The sequence below is a fragment of the Furipterus horrens genome, unplaced genomic scaffold (genome assembly GCF_987537825.1).
Source record: "Furipterus horrens unplaced genomic scaffold, mFurHor1.1.pri manual_scaffold_2, whole genome shotgun sequence".
NCBI classification, from domain to species: Eukaryota; Metazoa; Chordata; class Mammalia; order Chiroptera; family Furipteridae; genus Furipterus; species Furipterus horrens.
This window is the reverse complement of record NW_028327172.1, coordinates 191408143-191434428: the sequence shown is the minus strand read 5'-3', so window position 1 is coordinate 191434428 and position 26286 is coordinate 191408143. Positions and strand designations below refer to the sequence as shown.

Here is a 26286-nt window from a genome sequence, read left to right as displayed (position 1 = left end):
GGTTGGAGCATCCTTCCATAAACCAAAAGGTCCCCAGTTCAATTCCTGGTCAGGGCACATACCTAGGTTGCAGGTTCAGTCCCAGGTGGAGCATGTACCAGAGGCAACCCATTGGTGTTTCCCTCTCACATTGACATTTCTCTCTCTCTTTTTCTCCCTACCCTCCCTTCTCTCTAAAATCAATAAGGATGTCCTCGGGTAAAGATAAATATAAAATAAAATAAAAAGCAAGAGGATACCAATGTGCAAATGACACAGTGAAGATAAAATAATTTCTAATTCTTTCTTCATTATTATTATTTTAAAAAATAATTTATTTATTTGTTTATTTTATTGTTTAGAGTGAAGGGAAAGGAGAAAGAGAAGGAGAGAAACATCACTGTGCGGTTGCCACTCACTCGCGCTCCCAAATGGGGACCTGACGTGCAACCTAGTCATGTGCCCTGGCTGGGAATCGAACCAGTGACACTTGGCTCACAGGCCGATGCTCAATCCACTGAGCCACAGCAGCCAGGGCTTCTTTCTTCATTATTAAGCAAGAGAGGGTAATTATTAAGTATGATTTAAATTATATTTCACAAAGTATATTTCAGTTGAAATTTAGGAAATAGCTACATGGCATGTCTTGTAAGTTTGGAGACAGTATCATATACAGGATATTTAAATGACTAAGCCTGGCCCCAAAAAGCGAAAAAAGGTTTAGGAAGCAGTGTGTGCTACTTAAAATAAATATATTTTAAATAAAAGCAAACAGTACAGTTTTAAAGATAAAAGCACAGATTCTAAGGAATTCTTCAGAAGCTCTGCTAACATTTCATCTCCCAGAAAGAGAAAGGAGCTTGAGAAACAGTTACCCTGGGCCTCTTCTGATCAGCTGGTAAGATTTGGTATCTGGATGGTGAAGAGGGAAACCCTTAGGTATCATGGTGATCAGAAGGGAAGATACTGAGCACAGTCACAAATATACCTTAAATTTAAGGAAGACATAGTTTAAACAATTTACACAAAGAGATGGGGAAGTCTTTGACAAGAACTTTAGGGAGGACTGGATTGTTTACAAAAACACAATTCTACAGATGGAGACTTGATAATTCAAAACAGATTTTATTTTTGGATATAGGCAATATGACAAATTAGAGGGCAATATTATAAAGGACTGTAGAGTCAATAATTATTTTCCAAATAGCTGAGCCTTCAGAAAAATGTTTGGCTATTTGGAAAATATTTAGTTAGTGCTTCCCACCATGTCATTCCCCAAAATAAATTCTAGCAGCAGGATCAGAGATTTAAGTGTAGAAAACAGAACCTTTACAGAAATAACACTAGTTGGAAATGCAGGTAAATAATTGATTTTAAACACAGAAAATGGCAAGGAACCTGTCAATTCTATTCGTGAGCAATAACTATTAGGGATGTTTAGGACTTACTTTCAAAAACTCTGCTGATAAATTCTTCCCCAGTTTGTGAACCTTGAGTTTGAGTGACTAATAAGTAACCTGACATTTACAGAATCTGGGTAGAATAACTTTTAAGAAACTTTCAAATTCAGGGACCTTAGTATAAAGCCACTCTCTCCTGAAATCGGACTACATGAAGGCGAACTTACCTGCAGCAAATAACAGCTTTGCATGACAAAGCTAAGTCCAGGAAATAATGTCGCACTCCGAAAGTTAAGGCATACTTGAGGGTTTTCCCATCAATTATAAGAGCAAAATCATTCTCTTTCCGAAGAGCATCCCCAAGGGTAGTGCAGTGGCGACTGAGAGATTCCCTTGTTCCCTGTAAAATTGAACAAACAAAATGCCCATTTGTTCCACGTTCAGGATGTGCGGCAACTCCATTTAGTTATTTTTAGTGCTTTTTCTGCTTCAAGAGGTTTTCATGCACCTCCACTCATTTAATTCTCACAAAAGGCCCTCAAAAGAGACTGGACAAACATTGTCAGGAAGAGATACTTGCTGGAAGTCACCCACGTGTTCCTACAGGGTTAGGACTAGGTCACAAACCACCTATTCCTCTGCGATCTCTGCTCATCACTCTAACCACACAAGCACGAGCCTGCAGAAGTATTTTCAGTACATCATCTTACTAAAAAACAACATGGCCCTAATTTATGAACTCGTCAAAACTGCTCAGCCATAAATCAAGGAGAAAGTTGGGGAATATAATTTAAATAATTTATGGGTATTCTTTCAGAAGTACTCAATGCTACTGAAACTTAATTCCCAGTAACCAACAGGAGGAAACGCAGCGTCTATAATCTCTTGCCACTTCATGAATTGGCTTCTGTCACTTTAATCATTATTTCATGATGCTGTGTTTTTGGCTGGGGATGGTGACATATGGCTTGGTAATCTTGACGGATCCAATAAAAAACCCTTCCATCAATGAAGAGTTCACGTTCAGGCACAATACAAACCTTTAGTGTTAAGAAAAGCTTTGTTCACCGCAACTCTACAGAGCAGCTGTATTAGTCTCTCTCTGTCAAGAACTGCTTTCCCAGCTCTTCAAAGGCAAAAAGTTTCAGGATAGTTTTTCTCTCCAAATCCCATAGATTCTTCCTATAACCGTTTCCTGTTCCACAAAAGCCCTAACATTGTGAAGGAACAGAGCACTAGCCCTGCACAAGGGAAAAATAAGGAACGATTCTCCTCTTATCAGAGTTTTGTTCTGAGTGCTAATATCTGAGCCTGCAGTTACTTGTATAATAAACACAAATATATTTATCTAATAAAATATACCTACATTGAAAATACTCCTAATAATTTTTTATTATATTCACAGGAGACAGAAGTATTGTTCCAATTTAAAAATAGGGTATAGTCATTTCAAAGTTATTTTCATAACGAGGGAAGCAAAGGCACAGGTGATTAAAATTTTATATTGGGGACTTTTGAAGGTGTTTCTGCAATCATATTCAAATGTGGTTCACACTATGGTCTGTAATTTCAGAATCTGTTTATCAAAATAATAGAACCAGACTGTACTGTAAAGTAAGACTGCTCAATTTTCCCAGTCCTGGGACTTGACTTAACATTCCCCCCGTCCCCTGTTACACACTGACACCAAGGACCACCATACTGCGGCATTCTTTGCAAGATTTTCTGTTCACACTTTACACTGAGGGGAGGTAGCTGTTTTAATTTATAGGCTTCACCCTCTTATTTCCTGCTGGACATTTTTGGCCCAAGAGGAATTAAGAAAAGGAGGTAAAAAAAAAATGGCAGTGAAATTCTATAAGCAAAACTCATCAATGACAATCTATAGTAGGTTAGCCTGGATGGTCTTAAGACTGGCTGTCTTCACAAAGGTTAAATGAACAAACAAGGAAGTCAATGAACTGACAAACAATAAAAATGACATGAAACAACAGTCAGCATGTACTACACACTAGTCATGGTTCTAAGGGCTACACATCCAGATACAACATTTCAGTTAAACTTACTACTGCCCTGCGCAGAAGGTTCTACTGTTATTCCCATTCTGCAGATGGGAAACGTGAGACCAGAGTTCCAGTGCCTTGCCCATGAACACAGGGCTACTAGGTAGTGAAACGAAACTGTGAGAATTAAATTTCTGCGTGAGCTTGTCTTTCTTTGCACAATCCAGCAAAAACAAATTCAACTTTAGACAGTACCAGGCCTAGCAAATTATAAGTGGAATGCCCACACATTCCCTCTGCTGTTTCCCTAGAGCCTTCATCATGTCATCTCTTTACTGCCAACAGAGATTTCTCTTTACAAAACAAATTTAAAACACAGATCATGTCTCTTCTTATTCTAACTGTTTTCTATGGTTTCCTACTGTCTACACGATCTATTCCAAATTCCTTAAACCGGCATTTAAGGCTTCCTACAATCAAAGCCCTACTAATACTCATTCTACTTCCCTTCACCATTTCAACTCCTTTATTTCCCCTCTCGGGAATGCCTTTCCCTCCAGAGGCTGGTCCACCACCTTCTACAGCAAGTCTCCCACACTCACTCCACACTGCCAGTTGCAACTCACTCTATGCTACCAGGGTTCCCAGTTCCTGGAGGGGAGAAGCCACATTCAACCTGCTTCCCAATGACCAACACAGCGGGCCTGAGATTAGAGATGCTGGCGAAATACAACTTTATTGAATAAGAGCACTGAGAAAGTCTGTTTTCATCCTATTACCAGAATTCCATTTATTCCCCTTTATTATCACTTCTGATTTGAGAGAGAGAGAGAGAGAGAGAGAGAGAGAGAGAGAGAGGAGAGGTATTCATTCTCTTGCTTGCTCCTTAATTTGCTAGAAGAATATCTCATTACTTCAACAGTCCGTCAAACCAAATCATTGCTCATTAAAATGCCACTGTATTTTGTCAAGGCTTTTGCCCAGTGTCTCCTGAGTTGAAAATCCAAATGAAACCTGAGATGGACCCCAGGAGGACTTCCAATTTCTTTCAAGATCAGCTGCAGAGTAAGACTGAAAGTCAAGTCAACCCCTGAGCTGTGCAGGCTCCCCCATAACCCAACCTGTGGGACAGTCCCGTGTGCCCCACTCTCCCTCTTTTTGAAGGTGCTCTCTAACACCTTATCATTTGTTGAGAATTCTCTTATTTGTGGCATCAGCAGCACCGGGTTTCTTTGGTGATTATCACAGATCTTCAGCAAATCAAAAGGTGTCCGGAGATGTAACTAAGATAAAACTTCAGAAGGTGAGTCAAAACCTTCTCACAGTGAATTCTCCAGCCAGCCCACCTAGGGTGCAAGGTAACAATGACAAAAAAGCTGCAAACATTTTCTTATTTTAGTTCATAGTTTTCTTTCTCAAGTAGCTCTGGCGTTTGGCTGTGTGTTGCCAGTTACAAGTTATATTTTACCCTTATTTATACTGCCAGGAGTATTTTAAAATTCTTTTATTTATAAAAGTTTATTGCTTCTCCCCTAAGCCTGGGAGCTGTACTTTATGGCCGTATTGAATTGAAGCTTATCTCCTGTAGCTAGAAATAAATTTATGACTATATTAGCTGTTGCTTTGTTTTCTTTTTGGCTACTGAAGGGGGGAAATGTTTAAACATTTAAACTTAGTGACACGTGAAAGTGAAAATATATAAATAAGAAGCTGAATCAGAGAAAGAATAAAAGACCACAGAGTACCACAAAATAAAAGCTCTGTAGTTTCTCACTCCGCACAGACTTCTTTGTGGGCTGAAAGAAAAGGAGAATCTGTTGCGTAATAGGGAGAGTCAGTGGTGAAGGCAATCTGGGGAGACAGATGGGCAAGGAGACAAGGCCGGGGTTCAGGCGCCATACCAGGCAGTGATCTAGGCAAGGGAGGGAGCCACCAGGAAAGGGGGGCTTCCTCGTGCCTCCCATGTGGACACTTCAGTCCATCATTCAGCTGTCTTCTCTGCCCACAGGCGAGCACTTGTCGGAAGCCCTCGGCCGCTGATCCCCTCCCATGCTTCCCTGCCTTGCCAGTTCTCAGGAGGAGGCAGGCTCTACGTCACTCTCCTCTCATTACTACTGACCTTGATGTCTCTCCCTGGCTACTGGATTCCATTGTTCCCAGAGGCTACTCCGAACCTTTCCTTCTCAAGATTCCAAATCTGGCCCCACATCAGGTCAGCAAACATCTACCTGCTTTACTGAGAACATTTATACCAGAAAGGATTCCCTCAACTATTTTCTCTTAACCTACAAACTTCCTTGACCGAGTCCTTCCTAATTCCGGAGCCAGGGGGAAGAACTCTCTTCTCCTCTCACTTCTGTTCTTCCCTCTTCTCTTTGCACCTGCATCTTCCCAATGCCGTTATTATCCTTTCCTTCAAGATTGCACACTAAAAACAAGAAGCAAATAAATGAACCAAGGAATGGTTCCTTGATACAATTTTCCTGAGTCCTCCAGGTGACATGAATATTTCCATCCTTCGGATTCTTCACATACTTTGTTTATATACTCAAGGCAATGTAGCATGATGTAGAGTAGCTTATCTGTTTATATCTCTCTTTTGCCTTCAGGACTAAGGCCCTTGATCAAGGGATGAAATAAAATAAATAAAAGCCTATTAATACAAGAATAACTAAATTATTAATGAATGAAGAATACCTTGTGGTGAGTTACAATGGTTTTCTTATGTGACCATTTTGAGGATTGTTTTTTGCTGCCTATAAAATTCATGTATAAACTTGGATACTCTTAATTAGAACAATAAGTAAAATGTTAATATGCCTATTATAGAAAAGATGGAGAACGAAGTGGAAGTTATGACCCAATGTCTACTTCTGTCTCATGTGCTATAAACTGTCTAAATAACATAATAGAATGAACATCTTGACTAGCTTCAGTGATCAAGCCAGGTTGTGTAACAGCAGGCCAATGAAAAGCAAACAATATATATTTGGTTTATAAGATATAGGCTTGGAAAAGGAAAAGAAAAAGAGAGAAAGACATTGGGGAGATAATTAGGCCAAGGAGAATTCCTCACAAAGATAACTGCGACCAGAAACCTTAAAAAAATTTCCACTAGAATCTTTAGAGTATAGCCTGGAAAAATAGATAGCATGTTTGTAAGACAAGAACAATCTTAAAGAAATCAGAGACTGGCAGCTTTATGGCAATCTTTTTCACTGCTTTTACATGGCCTTTACCAAGAAAACCCTTGATAAAAGTCACAGAGGGCACGCGAGACAATGAAATCTGACAGTTTTATAGTGAAATGAACCAAAAGCCCCAATTTCTTTGGAAAGTATCACAGCATGCAAGACGTCATTTTCGTTTTGGTAAAAATTCTGCTTGGAACATCTAAAGAACCCAGAGGCCAGATGTGCAAAGAACACACTAGGTCACCTAAGAGCTACATTTTTGGTGGCCCTCGGTGTAAAGCTGTAAGGCTGCACAAAGCACCTGCACAAAAACGGCCCTTTTTGGCTTCTAGCCTTTTATTTTTTGTTCCTGATTCTTTTCAGAAGTTTACAGGACAGACAGTCTCACTTAGGAAGGTATCCAAGGAACACCCTAGTAGAGAACGTGGAAATATCCCCCAGGAAAGGAAAATAAAAGCTTCTAACCCTTGACTAGAAGACTGGTTAGCCAAGTCTACCGGCAGAGATGAGGGGAAGATCACAGAGAAACAGTCCAATGACACCTAATGACAGTGGCTTCCACACCTTGCTCTGGGGCCACAGTTACTTACAGTGACAGTAAATAATGTGCAGTCACGAATCTCTATCTCAGAGGGTGTCATCAGCAAGGCTAAGTCCAAACAACAAGAGTTAAAAGAGAAAAAGTATGTTTATACATATTTAGTGCAAAATACGTGTTGGTGTTTTGGGTCTTAATACAAATAAGTACTTGGCATTTATATTTATTCCTGGGAAATCTGTTATATGTGTGCAGGTCAAATGATAACGTTATGTGATAAGGAGGATTCCATTCCCAGGAAGAAAAAAATAACACACCAAAATTCTAAACCGCACTTTGACTTTCAAACACAGTATTCAACAATGCATTTCATTGTTCTTGGACCTGTTCTTTTCCTTCATGAGTTCACCACCAGTTAAGTGAAATAAGCCCGCAATTGGGGCTAATGACAAATCTCTTTTGGAAGACACACAGCTTGTCACCCTTGACAGAACGGACTTAAGTTCATAAAGCCTGTACTTTAGTATCAGCATCACAAGTTTCTGTTTTCACTTACTTTCCATAAAAAGGACAAAATGCAAAACAACATTATAGGAAAACACCTGTAGGAATCTTGCTAAACAAAGATGGTAACCCGGCTTGAATGAGAAGCCTGCCGGAAGCTGAGCCACCGTAAATTACTAAAACTCCTCAGCACTTATCAGCTGATGTGCACGAGTCACCATCAGGGTAGAGAAAACCACTGTACACAAAGGACGTTCCAATGTGCAGCCATAAACAAGTGGGTGGTAAAAAGTCAAGGGTGGCCACAGGGCTCCCGAAATGATGGAGCCATGGTGTAAAGCACCCAAGTTCCAGAAGCCAAAACCTCCCCTATGGCTGAACCCTCAAGGTCGTCCACAACTTCAGGTGGATGTAGAGTGTGAGGTAAAAATACACTCACTGAACATTTGCCACCTTCCTTGAAAAGAAAGTGTTTTATTTTGAAAAAAGTGTTCAGTGATGTAAAAGAAAAAAAAACTAAGTGAGAAATAAGAAATAGTTTCAACCACCAATTTAAGAAAAGACACCAAGAACTTCAAAACTCTTTTGGATCAGGAGGCTACATAGGGTCAGTGTTCTGGAAAGGCTTATGTCGCATATTATTTGAAAAAGGGTCACAGTTAATTTAATTTCATGGTCCACCAGGAGCATATATGTATTACCATCTACTGCCACATTATTTTTTCTATTTGACTTTCTCTATTTGACTGTCAGAATGACTCGGTTTGAATCACTGCTCTATCACTTATGGCTATCTTTCTTTAGGCAGGTTATCTACTTCTCGAAGCAAAATTTTTCTCATTTATGAAACTGGGTTTGCATCTCTTTTGCAGGGTTATTGTGGTCACAAAATGTGCTAACTCCTTTCCTTGTGAGTCAACTGCCCTACGTAGTGCCTGGCTCAGAGGTGACATCCCAGAAAGACTACTTTATTCCCTTCCTCTGACTTCAGGTCTGATGGAGGTGCCAGCACATGACGGGGAAAGATCTGAAAACTATCAAGCAATGCACAACATAGTGCAATCCGAGAGGTATACTACTGAGATAATTTTAAGTTTACTTTTGAAATCTCCTAACAGCAATTTTATTTCAGTCCACCTTTTGACTTCTAACACTCAACTTTATCAGCTACTTCTTCCACTTCATAAGGGTATCTGAAACCTGTCATTCCCTTAGGTCTAGGAGAGAGCAATCCCTCTTCCCAAATGGCACATAGCTCTTAGTACATGGTACGAGGCCAAATATGTATATACTAACCTATACTGTTTTCTTTCTCGCTTAACCTGATACAACTCTTAAGCTGAAAATAACTTGAAAGTTACAAACTGATTTGGTGTTTCCTTTTTTATTATCTGTATGTTTTTGGCAATGATGACCACATCAATATGTGTTTTAGACTTTAAGTGCCCATAAAAATATAAGATTATATATATGAAAAATCATATAAAATAGCATTACATATAAGTGAGTGCTTCATAAGTACTAGGTTTAAAATAACTAATGCTAAACAAAACACAGAGGACTTATTTGCTGGCACGTTCTTAAGATATAACACCATCAACTTACTTTCATTAGGTACTGATTGTCTTTAAAAGCAGACACATAAATATATTTACTGGGGAATGGGGTTGAAAAAAAAATCTTACTTCATTTTGCTAAGGATCTACCATTAAAAACCTACTATCAGTTCATTTCAAATGTCAACAAAGGGAATATATAAGCATCTTAAATGAACACATTTTATTAACTATTTTGGTGGTCTGTGGCCCCACCTCTTCATCACTTAAGACATGAAGTATTTACAAATTTTTGACCAAAGAATGTTTCATTCTTTCTCTATTATACTCTCCAAATGTTCACACCCTAAAATTACTCATCAACAGAACATTCCAAGGACTTTCTTTATAATACATTATGACCATATCAAGTATGGACAATGTTAGCACGTTCTTAGAGTGACTTATGACTCCCATAATAGCAACACAAAGAAACCATTGGGTCAACACTGTGTTACTGATTCAGCAGAACACTGGACACTCCATACGCCCCTATATAACACATCTATCCACTGCTCCTGTAGTTCCTGCAGGCTGTAGGAAGTTGTGCAGAGTTGCCTGAGAGGAGAGAGAAGAAACTACCTTTACAAACAGCTAGTCCATTTAGTCCTCATGCGTGTCAGGATTACTAGCTCTCTCAGACATAGTTTTTGATTAGAAAAAAAAAAAAAAAAACCTGGTGTTTCTGAACTCCCAGACTAGGAAGTAGCCTTTAAAAACATATTCTCATAGAACCAAACCAACATAAAGTAATCTTTCCAAAATGGGTAAGAAAAGATAGAGGTGAAATCATTAAAAACATATGGTCAAAGAAGTCCTTCAAATCAGCTAGTGGAAGGCAGCCAAGGAAATGCACTGAATCAATACATACTGCTAAATATAATGGAGAAGGAAACAGAACCCCCCCGCCCCCCCAAAAAATCCATGCTTTGCTGATGCAGATATGGGATTTCTGGGATGGGAGTAGATATAAAGCACTGTAATTGAGGAAATGGCCCCACGTCCCAGTGGGGTCATGCCATCTGAAAAAGGTCAAGGGTTGCAACATGGAAGAAGGTAAGAAGAGGAAGTTACAGTGCTGGGTAAATTGCCGCGGCCCCTGGGCAGAGGTTTGGGATTTGGGATTATGATAGGTTCCATCAGGCAAATCGCTCCTTGTGAGGCAGGCCGTCTCACTTTGGGCACCGTGGAGAGAGACAAGAGGCAGAGAAGTGTTGAATCTGGGTCCAAGTTTATGTTTCAGCGTTGGAGCAGGGCTGTGGAGCAAACACACAAATCCAGGGGAATGAAGGAAGAGTGAGGTAGGGGATATAATTATATAATTTAAATAGTTTTGTGGATAAAGGCTCTTACCAAAGCCCTCACGGTAATTATTCTAAACCACCCCTGAAAGGCCCCTGAACACTTACTCTGAGCTTGGTATGAAATATTCTCCAGTGGCGGCGGGGGCTCAAATGCAGAAGGAAGCACTTGGGAGGATCTGGGGCGGCAGACATCCAGTCTCTCCTACTGCCTTCCATTCAGCCGGGATGAGACTGCTCAGAATATACAACCCACTTTTTGAAAATAAGCAAATTACCAAATCAACTGTTTGGAGACAGTAACAAGCGGGGCCTGTGAGAAATTGTTACCCAGAACCACAAAGAAGGCTAATGTTGGGCCCACGTTCTTAATGGGTTGAATTAATTAATTCAGGAAGACAGAAGAATGTGCTTTATTTTCTCACTGCAAATCCCAAATGCACATCATTTCTATTATTTCTGAATGTGCATTCAACGAAAGCTTATGTTTGAATGTTGTATTTGTAAAAGAAAATAGAGGGTCTCTCCAGAATTCCATTAATGAGAGTTGCTCCAACCCCACCATTTTCCAGAAAGACACCCCTCCTTCAGCTGCTTTGCAATCCTGGTGGTGAGTGGGAAAGAAGGGAAGGACAAGTCAGAAAATGTGGGGATGCCTCCCAGAATGCTTCTTTCTGTGACTGAGTCTCAGCCACCACCGGAGAAAATGTGGTTATTTAAAAGCCAAAAAGCACAAACAGTTTGGGACTTAGCACAGTCTAGGTTGAAATTCAGCCTCCTGCACTGGCTGGCTATGTGAACTCAAAGTCTCTGCCTCTAATTGAGACAACAATATCAGCCCCATAAGGGCAGAGAATAAACATATGCAGATACACCTGGCACATAGTTGGTTTCCTATAACCTGTGCTGACTCATCCGAAGATACAGGAGGCAGAGATGCAGAAAAGTCACAAGGCATGGCCTGCTCCCCTCAAAAATGTCAAGAAGCAGTTGGGAGAGTGGCAAGGGGACAGACTGGTTAGAAAGTATTTATCTGTAGTTCTAGGTCACAGGAAGCTCTTAGAAGAGCTTCCAAAAAAAAAAAAAAAAAGAGAGAGAGAGAGAGAGAGAGACAGAGAGGGAGAGAGACAGATAGACAGAGAGACAGAGAATATTCAGAGAGAATATTCAGGCTTGGGAGAGGAAGAATTTCTCAAAACAGAAACACTAGGAATTTGTGAACAACTTCACTTAGGGTTTTGCACACAAGCCAAGATGACTGGATTTTGTTTAAGAAAATGGGACACATTCAGTTCTTAGGAGACCAAACAATGGGTTTGATGGAACTTTTACAACCACATACTTTGGCTTGTGGAGACACCGTCTTAAATCAGAGGAAAAGAGAGGAGATTATTTGTTCATGTTATTTTCATTTTCTGTGATGTTTACATTTTTTACTAACCCATTTCTTTCAAATGTAACAAAGTTGGCTTTCTTCACTGAGAGATACGTGGAGTAGCAGTGTGCCAGACAGTACTTGGACAATCATCTTGGGACAGGACGTATCTTTGCTTCTGATAGGGATACATTACCAACTTAAAAGTTAAACTAAGATATCTTAACATTTTCAGGCCAAAAAGCTGAAACAGCTTTGCTAACAAGGGTAAAAGAGAATCCACAATACTAAAGCCTCAATGTGCGGCAGTGGAGGAAAACTCTGTGGTTTTTTAAAACCTGCCTAAGCTATTTTTCAAAGCAGTACAAAATGTATTGTATTAGCCTCATGGGACATATCAAGACAAAACCTGAAGTAGCCCCAATTCTCTTTTTACCCCTCCTTTTCTGGAGTCAAGTCAATAAGTTGCTTATTCTGGATTTCTTTCAGAAGCCACTCAACAGTGGCTGGTTCCCCAAACAGTGAGGTTTGTCTGCATAATACATATAAGTCAAACTTAAAAGGGTGCGAATGACAGCTTCACCATTTATGTCAGAACAGTCTGTAAGTTATATGTGAGGCTTACACGGTGTCAGAAAATCAAACTCAGCTAGAAAAAAATGAACAATCCTGTAAAGGCTTTCTTTTACCACGGCGTTGAAATACACATATTCTTACGCTTGTTAATATCAAGTGATGCTAACAATTCATTTTCTGTAAAATATATCAGCGTGTGTGTGTGTGAAGGGGTGGGGGGACTCTGGTATCCATAATGGAACCTAGGCTGTCCTGGGGTTATAGTCTCAAATTAAGGAGAAAATTTAAGTAGTGTAAAGGATGGCATCAAGGAACTCTCGCCCTCTCTCAGAATAATAATGCTATAAGAGAGCAGCGACCAGAGGGGAACGAGAAGCGGGAAAGAAGGGGAAGGGTCTACTCAAGGAACAGGTATAAACGACCCATGGACATAGACAATGGGGTGGGGAGTGACTGAGGGTGTGGGGGGCGGGCAGGGCAGGGCAGGGGTGAGCTATGGGGGAAAAATTGGAACTGTAATAGAACAACAATAAAAATAAATAAGTAAATACAGATTTAAAAAAAGAAATAACAAAAAAGATCATGATCTATATTTCTTAAGTGCTTACTAGATGCCGGGCATTGTTTCTCAGTACTTAAGATGTATTGCTTTGTTTAATCTTCACAACACCCTGACGATGAATGTTACTATTATTCTTTTATAAGAGTAGCCGGTGGCTGAGGCACAGATATATCTATTTGCTTAGTCTGTGGAATCCAAAGACTTACATACATCCTCCAGTGATACTCAGAACTAAAGGTCAAGTTAACCTTTCTAGATTGGTCATAATAGTATCTGCTTACTAATGCTTTCAGGTGTAAATGTGATTCTCCCTGTCAAGTCCTGTAGTTTGATCAATACCTAGTACAAAAATTAAGCACTTCATAAATGGAAGCTAGAGGGCCTAAAACAAACAAAAAAAATGATTGTAATAGCAATGCACAGAGCCCTGCAGGGATGCGGAGTTCCCTTTCCACAGGAAGTCAGAAAACTGCATTTTCTTTGGGATCCATACACTGCTTCCCATATATGATGTGCTAAATCCTAATCAAGCTGAATGTGAATGTCAATAGCAGCAAAGACTACAGAAACTGTGCCCAGATGATCAGAAGGAGAGGTGGGCGAGGCCTTTTTGCAGGAGTTAAACTTGGGAACATTGGAAGCCTTTGACTTTGAGGGGAGGGAATGGATTTCTCCAAGCTCTCTAATACATATCTAATCACCATTCCTGTAGATTCAATAAATATATAGTAAATAACTGTCTTCTCTGTTCTTTTCTTGGTTCCCAGGAAAGCCAGACAGTAGAAAGGAGGAGGGAAAACATTAAGAACGAATTTAAGATCCAGCCCTACCGCCAGGGACAGATCCCACAATCTCCACATGAAAGAGATGCTAGAAGGATAGAAAAAGCATCTAACACTCAAGTCCTTTTGGCACCTGCTGAGTTAGTGGCCTAAGAAATTATGGTCCTTCCCACCCACCCTAGGCTTGACAGATGAGGGTAGGAAAATCCTGAGTGATCTCAATGAAACAAGTCTTCAAAAAATAATATCTTGAGTCACCTGAAAGTATATCCAAAGATTTACAGAGTTGGTATGCTACGGGGACTTGAATAATATAATAATCATATTCTTTAATGTGGAATAAGCCCAATCCTGAGAGTTGTTTTAGAACCTTTTGGAAGGCCTTGGGTAGATACTGGGAGGTAAAGATAGGCCACACATGAGAGTCTCTAGTTCCTAGCTCACATCTCTATATGTTTCCAGTTTTAATAGACTTTAAACAAATCTGTTTGAGCAAACTAGTTTATGTCAGACTAAAGCTATGAAATAGATGCTAGAACAATCTCCTGGACCCAGGTCATTAAGTAGAAGGGGTTTCTGAGAAATTCTGGGTAGAGTTAGGAAAGAAGTACAAAGTACCCATTCAAACCACTAATTTGACATTCCTGCCATTTTATACCTTAAGGAAATGTCTTACATCAAGAACAGAATCAGAATTCCCCAATAAAGTGATTCAAAGTAACATGATAAAAAATTATACAAAATATCTTAATTATTTATTTATTATAAATATCTAATAGATTTTGATCACCTTCAGATGATTCTTGAAATCTTACTTTCTAAATTAAAAAAAAAAAAAAAAAAGATCAGCTTTCTAAGACATACTTTTGCTGCTAGCTTGGTAGGTCACGGGGGAGAACATCAGCTTTGCTCTTGGGCATCATGCCAGCAGGGGCTGTGGTTTGTTCCGAAAGGAGCTGGATGGGCCGAGGAGACAGGCCAGTGCGGTTTCCTTATCTGATCTGGAGATCAAGACTTCCATTCTGTTTGTTTGTACTTCCTACTGTACTTTGGTTTTATATGTTTATTTAAAGGTTTTCAAAAATTCTGAACATCCATTAATTTTTCAAGAAGGATAATCATATTGAAACACAAAATGAGAAAATTAGAAAGCCAAATGACATTTCTTTTTGAGATGAGCTGGGATATAGGAAAAGAAAGATTTTTTTCACTACCAGGAGAAAGGTTTTTCTATCTGGAAATCTAGGAGCTTTAAATATGATACCTTATTTGTACAAGTTCAACATAATAAAACAGATTCTGCTTTAAAATTTTAACAGTATTAGAGATAATATTTTGGTAGAAAATTTGACCACTTCATAGCAATAAGTATCACTTATGCAAAAGAGGATCTATATTTATCATATAATCTGCTATCTTAGGAAAATAATTTAAAAAATGGGAAAATAATATATTTTTTAAAATAAAAAATCATTATGCAAAACAATGTGCAAGCTATTAAAATATTATTTTTCTACAAAGTTTCACAACATGTCATTTTTTATATGTGCCATGGGCTGTACTAATCGTATGTCAAGGGTAACATTATCCACACTTGACAGGAAGCAAAACTGCTTCAGAGGAGTTATCTAATTTCAACTTGCCCGGGGTCCCCCATTCCGGTTAAGGCAGAAGAGTGCTCTTAAACATTGTGTTATTTCATGGAATAATTTGAGTACATTCGTTAAAATTGTCACTGGATAAAACACACACCCACAATTTATTTTTCCTTACATCATTTCCTAAGACATTATGTTCCTAAATTTATTATGTAAATGTTAATTCTTCTTTTTGCTGATGGAATTGCAATCTCCTATTTTATTATCATCAGTACAATTTGAACACATTAGGGCGCACTCTTCTTTTCCATGGCAATGGAAACATAAATAATGATTTACCCACAGGCATTCTAGCACATCTAATGGTTTGCCTGAAATCTCAGCCCTGGTGTTTATGACATAAGATCTGAAGGAGCTATGCAAAGTGATGTTTCCTTTCCTGCGGAGAAGCAAATGAGGGCACCACAGCAGGGCTGACCCTAAACAGCCAGATGAACTTAACTCCCTGGGAGAAAAAGTCACCACTTAACTCCCTGGGAGCAAAACCTCCCCCAGACAGCAGGGCCAGAATGCCTGGCAGTCCGGGAGCGGGACAAATGAGCGCTAGTCCCCGGGGCCACAGGGTTTGCCTGGGAGCTTCTACACCAAACTGTCATTTGAATTGCAAAGGACACTGCTAACCACTTTACTTTTAAAATATCAGATATGATTGATTGCTACCAAATTTAAAACTGATACACAACTTTTTTTTTTTTTAAAGAAAGCCCCTAATTACAATTACTCGGTGACTGACTTCTCCAGCGTTGATGCAGTGCTAGGCAATTGGCTGAGCACTGAGAAAGGTAAACCAAAACACTCAGACTCTTGCCTTGAGGCTCCCATCCCCGCTTCCTCCAGTACAGACACCTTTGAGGTGTTTATGACTATTTTTTTAGGATTGAAAAAAAAATTGTTTTTCTATTACAGTTGTCCCATTTTTCCCCATTGCTGTCAGCCCCCCCCCCCCCCCCCCCCCCGCCCGTCAATCCCCACCCTGTTGTCCTGGTCCATGGGTCATTTATACTAGTTCCTTGACTAGACACCCCCCGCCCCCCCCCTCGGTCTAATGAACAAAACAAACAAACGAGCAAAATAGAACCAGAGGCTCGGAAACAAGGAACAGAATGACAGTGTTTATGACTTTTAAGTTGCCTTCTTGGAAACAAAAAAATAAAAATAAATGCCACTATTTTAACAATACATGATGCAGTACACTGAATACCTTTTTCCCTTGAGATTTCTATTTACATGACACTTAAAACACTTAAAGAACATGTTTAGCCATGAGCTGTAGAAAAATGATGAAACAGATGAATACAAAAGAAACACTGCCACCACTTTTCACATAAGGTGAGAGCCTAACTCCAGACCAAAGGAATCAAGTGTCAGATGCAGCATGGCCTGTCATGCCTTTGTCTCAGCGTCATGGGTCCTACCTCTGACTTCCTTTAAGTGGCAGAAAAAGAGTGACCCGTGATGACCCCTGCTGCTGAGCAAGACCTAAGTAACCATCTACAGGGGCTACAGGAATACTTCCACGGGAGGCGGGGGGTGGGGGAGGTGGTGAGAGCTTTGCAAAGCTGTGAACTACTGCAACCCAGTTCTGGAACCACCTGGATGGGTCCTTCTCCAGGTACCACATGGGGCAGGTTTTCCTGAATGTCCCTCACACCACATCTTGGTACCAGTGTCCCCATTTCTTACCTAACTCTCATTCTGGTCCTTCGCCTGCATCCCACGCCTCCCTACCCTTCCCAACTTGCCTATGTACACTTTGCTCTTACCTCTTCCAAGAGGCTGACGAAGTTGCCCCTCTTACCTGTGCAGGCAACTTCTCAACCCTGGCCCAGCTTCCTACATCTGCCCTCAGACCGCGTTTCCCATTTTACCTCTCCGTGTCTTTCTTTCCTGGTACCTTACAAATACTGAGCCACCGTTAAATAGAATTAGGGAGCTTCATACATTCTCTTACAGAGCAATTGCTAAGATGCATTAAGTGAGAAAAACAAAGTATAAAGCAGCATGAACAGTATGCTTGTGTTTAACAACAGAGGATGTGTGCATAGACATACACGTCTATGCCTTAGATATGGCGGAATATCTCTGGACAAACACAAGAAACAGAACCTTGTGGCCGTGCCTAGGGAGATAAACTGGGTATAAGGCTGGGAGATACACTTTTTACCACCTGTACTTTTCTCTCTTTGTAACTTGAAGTTTACATTATGTGCCTATATTTATTCAAACAAAAAATACTCAAAGAATTATCATCTCGTGTTCAAGTTCAGTGTACCTCCTTCATGCCCCACATATGCCTTGAGCTTACTTGCAATGACTTTCTGTTTCAAGTACTCCCCCCTGACTCAATTACTCACCTCTAGCTAAATGCCACTTACTTTATAAATACTTCCCTAAACTTCACAATATTTTCATAGCAAACAACCTACCTTATTTACATAGCTGTTTTCTATTGTTACTTGTAAGCATTTTATTTCCTTTAGTATTTATAAGCTTTTGAAAGGTTGGGCCCTCTTATGTCATAATTTTTCACAGCATCGTAACTTGGGTAAATAAACCCAAATTAACACACAGGAGGGGCGGAGTCTGCAGATGACTGGAAGCCTGAAGGGGCGGAGTCCCAGGTTCCCAGGGCCTAGCAGGGGGCCTACTGAAGGAATAGAAAGGAAAGTCTTCAAACAGCAGGCCGGCTTCCTTTTGGTTTGTTTTTAGGAATAAAGCTTGGGTCACAAAAAGTACTTCTCCAATAGTTAAAGGTGTAAGCAACTTTCATGCTTTCAAAACCACCTATTATTTGTCCAATGACAAGTTTGCTCAAAGACTGCAAGAAAGGGCAAGACATCACAAGGATTGTTTTGAGGACAAATAATGAAGAGATCATCCTTCCAATTTAAAAATCGAAGCCAACTGCTTCTGACATGTACCTCCTGTTCTAGACCCGACTTCTAAACCTTTGCCTCTTTGCCACCCCTTCTCCATGCCAGGCCTCGTGGCTTCGCCAGCATCCTGAATTACCAGGTTTCATCTGCTCTGCTCTTAGAGTCCCGACAACTATTTCAAGCACCAGTATAACCCCCTCTCCCACTCCGTCTTCTACCTTAAATTACAAATAGTCCCCTTTACTTCAAAATATTTACCAGTCACTCCACCCACATAATTCTCTGTTAATGTCTATTTTACCCTGTGCACCTAACCAATCTTCCCCCCTTTCCCAAATATAAACTCAGGTGACGATGGCCATAAAAAAAAAAAAAAAAAAAAAAGACTTCCTAGGACTTTGTATTTCAGCCCAGAATTTAGAACATTTAAAAACAACAACAAAAGCATTCTTAGAAGCAATGGTTATTTTGTGTTGTTCAATAGCGTTTACAACCTTTTTTTTTTTAAAGAAGCAAAATATATATTTTCATTGGAAGCAGAATATTATTAATAAATGCATCGTATACAAAAACCCAGATAGATACGAATTAGTTGTAGTCCCTCAGAAGCCTCCTACCGTGATGCTGCTGTAAAGCAGCATTTTTGCCTCGTGGCATTAGTCTCCTTTAGCTGTCACGGACGTGAGGCCAGAATCTATCTATACCGTCGTGGTTCGAAACAGGATACATTATGTTATAGCAGAACAGTAGACGTAGTAAGGTATCTTTTAACCTCAGGAAGATAAAATGTTCTCACAGCTATCTCAATATAAAATAAAATACTCCAAGATGATTAAGTTGTTGAAGAATTTTTTAAAAAGATGACTTTACTCACATCGAGGGAGCCTTCGTTTATCACAATCATTCCCATGTTCTTCCTCAGAAGTTTGCAGGAGTGTCCTGTGTCCAAACATAAAGTGAATTAATGGATGTAATTCATTTTTCTGCAGAGGAGAGATGTTAACGTAATACTATAAAAGCAATACTATAAAATTAATTTTTCATCTACTTTCTTATATAAAATTAAAATCCTGTCTATTTTATTAGGAGATGTCTTTTCCAGGTTTGCAGGAAGTTAGTCAGAAGTAATCTTGCTGCAGGAGGGAGATGCTGCAAGGACAGCGCCTGGCGTGTTACAGCTGCCTTATAAACACGTGTGGGAAGAGACTGTCCTGAAAACTGACACGTGAATATGCAACATCCTTCATGGAGACCAACGTGAAGAGCAAAAGATGGGCCGATGGTTGCCCAGAGAAGCGTGCAGGAGGGTCCTCTGGCTACGTGTAGGCCCACTGATTCCACCACATCCTCCTCTGCCTTCCTGTCCTCTCTTGCTTTGCTGTACTTGCTGCAGGGCAAAATCACTGGCTGGTTAAACAACCCTGCTTACTCTGAACCTGTCTGCCTACACATGAATGTAGTTGGAGAAAAACGGGCCACCCTGCTGACTGGCCTCACATGCCAAAGATTACCAACACGTTGGAAACAATACATCTATATTCACTCCCTCTATAATCTCATGCTTCCCATGGTTTTAAATACCATCCAAATGTTGACCCTTCTGCAACTCCTACCTCCTGCTTAGATCTCTTTCCCGAACTCCAGACTTGCACATCCCTTGCCTACGTAACAGCAGATACTTAGGTATGAAATAGACGTCTAGAACTTAACCTATCCAAAAGACAGCTTTCTGATCCCCCACAAAACCTGCTCCTCCTTCACTATTCCTCATTTTGGTTAATTGCAACTCCATCCTTCAGTTGCTATGGTTAAAAATCCTTAAAGTTACCCCTGTTTCCTTTCTTTGTCTCACACTCTACAGCTAATCTACCAGTCAATCCTGTAGGCTCTACTTTTAAAACACACCCAGAATCCAATCATTTCTCACCATCTCCCTTGTAAACACCTGGGTCCCACCCATGAGCCTGCCTCACCTGGATGAATCAAACGGCCCCTTCATCGGCCTCCCTGCTGCCACATTTGCTTTCCTCTGAGTCCATTCTCGGTCTAGCAGCCAAACGGATTGTTTCCATAGGAAAGTCAGATCATGTCTTTCCTCTTGCTCAGAACTGTCCAATGGTTTCCCGTTCACTCAGAGTACATGACAATCTGAACAACAGCCTGGGCTCAGTTAGGCTGCTCACCTCTTCTCCTCCTCTCCCTTTTTGTATTTCTGCTCTTTTTGACTAGAACAAAAGACAGTCTCCCCCAATCATCTAAGTGACAAGCTCCCTCTTCTTTCTTACATCATTCCTCAAAAGTCACCTTCTCAGTGAGGTCTTCCTAACCTCAAGATGTAAAACTCAATCCCTCTGTGCAAGGCCCTATGTCCCTTTCCTGCTTTATTTTTATTTATAGCAATTATTGTATCACATATACTATGTGTTTTCCTCATTTACTTGATTGTCTGTTTCCCTGACTAGTGTGTGAGCTCTGGAGGGAGGGGGCAGAGATTTGGTTTTGTTCCTTGCTCTTAGCTGGTGCCTGGTACTACAGGTACCATAACCATTTGCTAAATGAATGAATCTTACCCATCCTTTCCTAGTAACAAGGCTCTAAGTGCAGCATGTGACCAGAAACCACCACCATGCCCTTTTCGTAGGGCCTTTCATTTGGCTACATATCCTGAGCTATTTTTCACGATTTTTTCTTTTCCCTATATATCACTCTTAACCACCATAAAGTCTCCCTCTCTTCTGTCATCAGATTTTTATCATATTTGTGTTTTTCAGGTAGATTCTGATACATTCTGTATTCTTGTACATCTTCTTTCCACTTTATCTCTAAGGCCAGTGATAGTATTCATAATCAAAATTAACCTGTGTGGCTTATAGGTTTCAACTTTTAGCGAGTGTTTTTTAAAATTTAATTTTACTCCATTAATATCACTTTACTATAAATTTGTGGTACTTTTATATATACTGAATGCTATGATTACTAACACTTCTAAAAGGAATATTAGCTAAATGTTTTTAGACACGTGATACTTAATTATGAGTTTCTGAAAATGTGGTTTCATGCTATGAACATCTCTGAAATGGTTTAACTTTGGGAGAGTTTTCTATGTAATTCATATCTTTAATATCTAGCAGGTGAGTCTATGTCTGGGTTTATAGTGCACAGGAAACCTACCAATACTGAATTTGGAAAAAAGGAGTAACATTTTCTTGGATATTATTGGTACTACAGGCTCCTAACACCAAATACTAATTTTCTTCTCAGTAAGATCTTTGTTAATTGACTGAATTAACAAAATTCAATACATTAAGCCCTAACCCACAATGTGACTATATTTGGAGACAGAGACTTTAAAAAGTTAATTAAAGATCCTAAGGATGGGGTCATTATCCAATAGGACTGGTGTCCTTACATGAAGAGGAAGAGACACGAGGGTGCAGGCACACAGGGGAAAGACCACGTGAGGACCCAGTGAGAAGGCGGCCATCTGGAAGTCAAGGAGAGAGGCCTCGGGAGAAACCAACCCTGCTGACACTTTGATCTTGGACTTCCAGTCTCCAGAACTGTGAGAAAATTTATTTCTGTTGCTTAAGCCACCCAGTCTGCAGCATTCTGTTATGGCAGTCTGAGCTAATAACCTCTTTCTGAAAAATGGAATTAACTGTAGAAGAATGGAAACTGGCAACCTTCCTACTTCCTTTCTCAGAAATAACCTTTGGTCAAGTAAACAAGCATCAATACACAGTGGGCTATGATCCCTATTTCTAGACTTTCACAGCTCACTGCCGAAATGTTATCTACACACGCCAACTGGGGACGGAAGGTGGGGGCAGGCTGTGATGCAAAGGGGAGAGCGGGTATTATGTGGCTGCAGGAGTTACAGTGCAGTTGGATATATAACCCCTGCAATTTTAAAGACTCACTGGGGCCACATGTAGATAGATTCGCCCAATAATATAAATACGGAAATCTTAAAGTACCAAATCTTTCAAATCTTGAAAGAGCCCCAATTTATCTTCTAGAACATATCAAGCTGTTTAAAAGCATCACAATTTAAAGTTTGAATTAGTTGAATTACCAATGTTAATGGCAGTTTCTTGCTTGTCCCCTGTAAGGATCCAGATTTTGATGTCTGCTTTCATGAGAGTTTCTATGGTTTCAGGCACTTGATCTTGTAATTTATCCTCAATGGCTGTAGCTCCAAGTAGCTGAAGATTCTGGGGAAAATAAGTGATAAACATTTTAAGAAGAAGAGACCAGCTTAGAGACTAAGAACAACAACAAAACAAAACTGAAGTGTGTATATGCTTTTAAGACAATGGAGAATGGTAATTCATGGACTCCGTGTAAATTCCAATGAGATCATTGAGTCTCCTCTTCTAAGGATCCCTGACTTTTCATCCAGTCCTTCTGGCATGAGCCTGAGGCCACCTGTCCTCCCTCACTTCTCTCTAAGGTAAGAAACTGATTCTAAAAACAACAGCAACAACAACAAAAACATAAAGGGGCAAATCAAGTCAGTTTGAAGCAAGCGGGCAGCTACTAAAAAAACCCACTCAAAACCAAAAACTCCTGAAGATCAATCACCATAGTAAAGAAACAATCTTGCAGACCTGTTTGAAAAAGAATAAGGAAATATGATGGCACTATTAAATTATAATTTGATGCAGTGTCTGGAAAGATATACACACATTACAATTAGAAATGATGAAGAACAATAAACAAAATGACAGTCCATTAGAGAGCTCTTGCTCATTTGATGGTACCTTTCATACATGGCTGAACACAACCAATATGCTCTGTGGAAAGTTATTCTAATCTCTCACAGAAAAGAATGGTTTTGACTCTCATCTTCCTAAAAGGAGAAAAAAAGAGAATAATCTCTTGGCTGTTAGGGAAACCTGGCTTGCCAGGTAGACACAGGTAACAGTGTTCCTAAATACATATGAATGCACAGTGATAGACTAAGATTTAAAACTTCCTTTTCATCCTGTGCCCAGCTAGCTAGTGGCACTGCTTCCGTTGTAGCCTGCTTTCCCCGTGATCTAACCTCCAGCATGACCTACTTTGCCATTTATCTTTCTTTTTAACCTTTTTCTCCATTCTTGCCTTCCATTTTTATTTAAACTATAGACAAGGACAGAACAGAATCAAGGGAAAGGAAGCGCTAACAACAGCGTCCAGGTTGGTAACAACAACAAAAGCACTCCATTTCCTATTTTCCTCTAGTGTTAGGGTCTATTTACTCATCACCAAAATGGAAGTCTAAAATTAGTCCCAAGTCTTGGTAGGCATGGAAAATAAAGTCAAATATATATACAAATAAGTAAGAATGAGTCTGTGTGTACTTTATGAATATATTACTTAGGAATGCTTTTGGATACAAAGAGAAAAATCTGACTAACATGGCTTTAATAAAAATTTAGTTTTCTGTATGGAAGTAGTTTTGGAGTAGGTAGTTGTGGGTATTAGTTTGGCAGCTCAGCCATATCTCAGCTCATTCTCTAGATCTCCCTCAATGTCTCGAGGTGGCTGTCACGGCTAGAATGGTAAGAGCCACAAAGAAGACAAGAAGGGGATAACACCAACTGTATCTGTCTCTTATTTGAAAAGCAAAGATGTTTCTAAAAGTCCTCAGCATATTTCTAGATATGTGCAATCCTAATTATTAGTATTTAGCTTTTCAAGTCTCCATAGTGGAGGTGATAGGCAGAAGGGGAAGGGGAATGGTGATAAATTAGCCAGCCAACAGTCTTTGCCACATGCTTCAATAGAGGGGCATGCATATGCATTACTGTTTGTATGGCCATGTTTGGGTGTGTGCATTTGCATATGGATACACACACACACAGCTCCTATCTCCTTGTCTGGAAACACTTGGCTTGTTCTGTAAAGGCCAAATTCAAAAGTTACTGCTCCCTTGAAGCGTTCCTTTATCTCCTACAACAAGTTTTCCCCTCTGCTGTGCTCTGATAGAAATTTGCTCTTCTTTAAACATCTTAACGTATTATATTAAGATGGGCTGTTTAAGTGTATGACTTTGATAGTTTTGTTCAAGATTAGGGACCATGTCTTGTTCATCTTTATATCAGTATGTGTATTGAGTAAGTGAATGACCAAAAAGAAAAAAATCTAAAATCCAAATGTTATTAAGTATTGCTACACTCTAGACCATTTTCTTTTCAATATATTCCAAATAACTTATACAGCTACTATTAGAAGCACCGGGTGCGTGACTTCTTAGTATATAAAATATAAGACAGGAAGGCCAATTTCCTTCTTTAAAAAAACAGTATTATTTTGTTATCTTTAATGGAAAGCAGATTTGAAATCTATCATAACCTGATGAATAATTATCATCAAGAAGTTCAAGAATGAAGAGGAAGAACAGTTCAGCTTCAACTGTGCCAACATCACAATTGCTGTATTACAATGTTTAGACAATGACTCCATCAATTCTTTTGTCTACTGTTAGGGAATTTGAACCTAAATCATTCTGGCCTACATCCTAGGGAAGATCAGGATATAGCTGTGTTCAAATGCTATATATTCTACAGAGATATGATAAGATTTTAAGACGATCATGGGGATAGTTCAGTAATACAAGCACTCAAAATTTTCTAAACCGAAAAATTATTTTTTGTAATATGTTTCACAAGTAGACAACGTAGATAATGTGAGAGGCCAGATGTGACTACATTCATTAGAAATATATAAACAAGTATACTCATATGTTTTCTGGCTCTCCTCTAAGGGGATAAACGAGCTCAGGAAGTACATAGGTCTACATTACCATGAACAAATCTAATAAAAATAAAATGCACTGAGGAGATAACATTGAAAACATATCTGAAAGAAAGAAAGCACCTGGTTTCGCACAAGTAAAAAGAAAAAAAATTCAAACCAGGCAAAAAATAATATATAGGACCAAGGAGGTTGGACCAGCAATGTATATGCTGATGGAAGTTATAGGGAAGGTGAAGTTGAAGTGTGTTGGTGGCTCTACCAGGAATTTGTAAAGGGTAATATTTCTGAATATTCAGCAAAACTGCAATGGGTTCACTTTGATGCTTATAAAGGAAATGATGTGTTCCAAAGCCTGTTAATTTTCCTTTCATCCCAAGAGCTCTTCAAGTACAGCACTTAACTAATTTTAGTGGAAGTCTCCAGCCTCCTTTCCTTTGGCCCTGGTGTTCCTTATTGTGAGATTAGGATCTTGAGTGATAAGCTGTTCTACCTCTGGAAATTAATATCTTTAGCTACATAATGATCATTAGAAAAAAAGATGTGAACTTTGCATGCTTTTCCTGATCATAACACAAGAGTGTTTAGGCATAATCAATTTCATCCCAAACATGTATTACCTTACACAGATGGCCACTAATGGGCACTATGGGAATTACATATTCAGCAAGTGTTGAAACATGATAAAATTCCCATGGCATTTATGGAATTAAAAAAAAAAAAACCCAAACACTAATTTTACTTTCAAAATGTCACTCTGCCAACAGTTATAAAGACTTCAAGTTGATGACTCCTTGACATAGTCTAGATTTAGTTATCACTGAAAAATCATGAAATAATATTTATTCACCTAGTAAAGCCTCAATATTCTTATTTTCTTTTTCACATGTTCATAATATATGCAGAGCTCTTCAAAAGGCATATAAATGTAAAATTTCGACCCAAGTGAATATAAAAAGCTTCACACAGAGCACTTAAAAACTAGAGGGTAAAATGCATTATGGTAGATTTAGATATTCTAATTTTTACTAACATGTATATTTTGCTAAATAACAGAACCTCAAAATGACCTATTTCCATATTAGAAAATATTTTTTTAGTATTTTTTTAAGTTTGTGATATGTTCCTAAGTGGCAAAAAGTATAATAATTAAAATCAGATCAACTTAGGCTTCAGATTGCAACATGAACTATTTGGCAGAG

The 26286-nt window shown here is 39.4% G+C and overlaps 1 protein-coding gene across 8 annotated transcripts in view; it reads right to left on the bottom strand.

The window, feature by feature from the left end:
- Window positions 1–26286, bottom strand: part of ATP8A1 (ATPase phospholipid transporting 8A1) — a 219998-nt gene that overhangs the window by 71409 nt on the left and 122303 nt on the right. For all 8 annotated transcript variants that reach the window (XM_090266926.1, XM_090266927.1, XM_090266925.1 and 5 more), the window contains 3 exons: window positions 22419–22557; window positions 19218–19282; window positions 1607–1779 (listed from right to left, as the gene is read on the bottom strand). In XM_090266926.1, the coding sequence (XP_090123052.1) occupies window positions 1607–1779; window positions 19218–19282; window positions 22419–22557 (377 nt within the window). The remainder of the gene's footprint in view (window positions 1–1606; window positions 1780–19217; window positions 19283–22418; window positions 22558–26286) is intronic.